Source organism: Coregonus lavaretus (genome assembly GCF_964263955.1).
Source record: "Coregonus lavaretus genome assembly, chromosome: 10".
Classification (NCBI taxonomy): domain Eukaryota; kingdom Metazoa; phylum Chordata; class Actinopteri; order Salmoniformes; family Salmonidae; genus Coregonus; species Coregonus lavaretus.
Genome location: NC_139997.1, coordinates 60,349,715 through 60,353,749, shown reverse-complemented (window position 1 = coordinate 60,353,749; position 4,035 = coordinate 60,349,715). Strand labels below are relative to the sequence as shown.

The following is a 4,035-nucleotide window of genomic DNA, read 5'->3' as shown; positions in this document are numbered from 1 at the left end:
GATTGCACATAAATGATGATAATTCCTACGTGATAGAGTGCTTGCTTTGTTATCCAACTGATCTTGTGTCCTTTCTGTCATCCAGTGAACCCCGTTCATTGCTGCCCGCAGCTATATTTGAGAATGTGCTTCTGCCTTTACACAATGAGAGACCCAATATTATTACATGACATTTCAATATTTTCAAACCAATACAGTGTTACAAATATTGTATTATTTTATTCAGACAACCTCAATATACAGATTATTGAATTAATAAAGAACACATATTTGCAGATTTGGCAGTTTTGTGGCACAAAAATCAGTTTTGTCTGAAATGTAATGTTATGTGATTCATATGCATCCAATAGCCATGTCATTATCAATTATAATATAATGTAATTTGTACATGATCAAACTCTCTCTCTCTCTCTCTCTCATCCAAATACAGAACACCGTTGATCACCGTCACCAGTGCTTTCAAAGAACATGAAATCCTGTTTGGAGACAAAGAATAAAGAAAGAAAAAATGGACACACAATGAATAGGCATGATGGAGATCATCATCACACTAAATACGTAATTGTTAGATTCATCATAATAGACAGGATTTATAATGGCTTTATATTGATGCACTACAATAAGAGTGTCAGTATTGACTAATTTATTGGTTTGTCAGTAATTTTGCAGTAATGGCTGCTTCATTAGGTCACTGACACAGTGATAGAGAAATTCCCTTATGGATTATAGCCTATGTACTGTATATGTGTGTAATGTACTATATGAGAGAGCTCCTACAAAGAATTCCAATGAAGGCTATGTCTTCTTAATAACTAAAAATGCCAAATGAACTTGAATCTGACTTAGCTCTATAGATATGGCTGAGTTTGCACAGGCAGCCCAATTCTGATCTTTTGCCAATAATTGGGCCAAAGATCATAATTGGGCTGCCTGTGTAAATCGCAGCCTTTGTCACTTACAATAAGGATGCAGGCCCCCATCAGCACAGCCTTCATCTTGACATCCAGGTCCATGGGGAACTGGATCCCAAAGTTGTCTGTGTCAGTGAAGGCCTCCTTTATCAGCCCACTCCACTGCTTGCTGATTCTCCCAATGGGCTGGTCGTGGTCCTTACCCATCACCTGTTATAGAAACACCAAGGACACTAATCAGGGTGATGTTCATTAGGCAGCAAATGGAAGAAAACGGATTGAAACAGTGAGAGACTACCTGGACTTCATTTTTTTCCTGTTTTGCTACGGTGTGCCTTAATGAACACAACCTACGGTTTAACGGACTCAGGGCTACATGAACACTCACGAATAGAGATAGACCACAGTCCTCTCCCTAACAGCCAGTGATGTGCTATGCAGACATAGAGGAGTAGATGAGGTGAACTTCACCTCAAAATCAACGTCTCCACAGCAGCTACAGGCACAGAAAGGACCTTCAATCCTCAGGAGAGTCTCTTTGGCAGGTCCTAGGATGGAGAGTTTTGGCTTGAAGGGATGCCAGTTCTGAACCACATAACCTATGGTGGTGCCAGGAGGGGATTGGACCTCCATCTAGGACAGACAAACATTCACAGACACAGAGGGAAATGGTCACTTGAGAAAGAGTCATGCAGACGTTAGATTATCCTTGAAACAGTATCTTCAATGTTATTTATATCTTCAGTTTTGCAATGATAAAATTGAGAAGACAGTCTCTGTTATAAGTGTGTTATAATAGTGTTATTTAGAGCAGTAAATACACACCTACACCTATTTAATAATTACTATATTTATTATTAATTTATTTTACCCTCAAGAGTAGCTGTGCTCCATCGGGTTTGGCTTTGGAATGTTAGCTGTCACAAAAGCATCAGGTATTGCCAGAGAGACAGACACATCCATTTGATTGTTTTTTGAGGGGAGAAAAAGGATTTGGGTGTTCTGTTTATTCTTTATTACAACACCTTGAAATATTATTTTTCCTCGAAGTGATTATTACCCCCCTTGACAGGGCATGTACTCCAACATGTACATTTCCGTCTTGATCTAGTTGGTCACAAACATTTTTATCAGAGATTTCATAAATGTTTATTTTGCTTAAAAGTGTTCAAGTTCGACTGATATTTGAAACGAGCTTCCCTTCCAAACCTCATGAATGACAATAATTAAAACAGGTGAAGGTTTTAAGTTTCAGACCATGGAAGTAACATTTCAACATGGTTTTGAGGGTCTTGATTGTACAATGCAAGTTTAACTGCACTCCAGGACGCCTATGGATCAGGTTAGTGTATATAAGGAAGAAGGAGATATGTTTTTTTTTATAGCTGTGTTATAAGTGGCAATACCTCTTGCAAGCAACACGGGAAGTAGCAGGTGTCTGTTATACGTGTGATGTGAGTGTGTTATAAGCTGTGTTATAAGCAGTTAATCCCACAGACAGCAGAGGAAGTAGCAGGAGGTGTCTGTTGTAAGGGTGTTATAAGATGTGTTATAAGGGGTTAATATGTGTGTTATAAGCAGTTATAATACCTCTTGCAGGCAGCAGGGCCAGAAGCAGGAGGTGCAGCGGAAGGGCTTGACCAGGTGCATGACCTCCTGGCCACTGTGGTCTTTGATCTTCATCTCAAACATGCGGTTGGGACCGCAGCAGTTCCGGGTGCAGCAGTCACTATCCTCCTTGGCTGTGTAGATTTCCTGTCCCAGACTGTTCTTGATTATGTACCGGTTTTTAGTCTCAAAGGAAGTGATGGCTGGAGAGAGCGGGAGCACAGGAAGAATGGGGTCATGGGGGATGTGGGTGGAGGTGAGAGATCGGAAGTAAATATCATGTCAGAGTAAATACAATTTATGGCATACTCTATATAACAAGGGCTGCCTTACCCTCCAGCAGTTCCACTTTCTGATGTATCAAGATTTGATCGATCTGTAACAAGCAGATAAAGGTAGGATTGGGGACAGAGTTCCCTACTGTGGCCAGCTCTCTCCAGTTTCCAAACCAATGATCTTATCCCATAAAAGTCAACGTTTTACTTTTTCAAGGTAACAGTTCCATAAACAAAAGTTATGACTATTGACTTCACTGTCTTACCTGTGTTAGGTACTCCAGGCCAGGGGGCACTCCTGTTGGTCGAAAGTTATTTTCCATGGCGTGGTAGGATTCGTAGGGGATAGTGGCCTGAGCACACCCACATTGGTCAGACAAATCGTCCATGGTTGATGGATAATAAAGTTAGATCAAATATGGTTTATAACCATAGCACTGAGCTACATGGTTAATCATTACACTACTCAGTCAATAGCACCATTCAAAGTTGCTTTCCAATTAATGCGTACTATTCCTTTTGACATAAAATGTAACATGAATACTATACCAAAACAAAAAATATCGGAAGATGGACTCTCAGAGCTAAGATTTCCCTGGTCTTACATCCGCTTTTTAGGTGTCATGGCAATTTTACAGAGCTCAAAGTTATACATACAGCATATAATAGTACTGTATAAATTGTAAGAACTTACAATGGAACAAAAACATTTTGAATACCAATGAACACATATCTGTGCGGTACTGAGAATCAACTTACGTCCAAAGTCCTTGCTATATGTTGCGCAGAGCTTCTGAAGGTGTTGCTCTCTGTATTGGTGTTGCTCTCTGTATGTGCTAAGCAATCAAACTCAAAGCAATCGGAAGTTACGCATGTGTGTAAGGTGTGTTTTATTAGTCATTTAGCAGACGCTCTTATCCAGAGCGACTTATAGTTAGTGAGTGCATACATTGTTATACTGGCCCCCCGTGGGAAACGAACCCACAACACTGGCGTTGCAAGCGCCATGCTCTACCAACTGAGCTACAGGGTTACTAAGTATGGCTAAAATCGCATGTTGCATACCAGATGATGTCATCATTGTCTCTGGATAATATAATCAGAAACACATATTTCTCTATCTTTTTTTACTACAAAACATAGAAACCCTCTGTTTCCACATACTGTATGTTGACATTGCGGTGGTGCTGGAGATCATGATTTTGATGTTGAACAAAGGGTGAATTTTCCCTTTAAGCCAA

At 40.1% G+C, this 4,035-nt stretch overlaps 1 protein-coding gene across 1 annotated transcript; it reads right to left on the bottom strand.

Moving 5' to 3' along the window:
- Window positions 1-416: 416 nt before the first annotated feature.
- LOC311135953 (phospholipid scramblase 1-like) lies at window positions 417-3,600 on the bottom strand (the record flags this gene model as incomplete). The annotated part of the gene is made up of 7 exons (XM_084169996.1): window positions 3,554-3,600; window positions 3,061-3,147; window positions 2,853-2,895; window positions 2,502-2,722; window positions 1,383-1,544; window positions 960-1,121; window positions 417-476 (listed from the first exon to the last, which is right to left on the bottom strand). Exons 2-7 carry the CDS (start codon window positions 3,115-3,117, stop codon window positions 417-419), a joined length of 705 nt encoding a protein of 234 aa, XP_084026122.1. The 5' UTR covers window positions 3,118-3,147; window positions 3,554-3,600.
- Window positions 3,601-4,035: the final 435 nt, after the last annotated feature.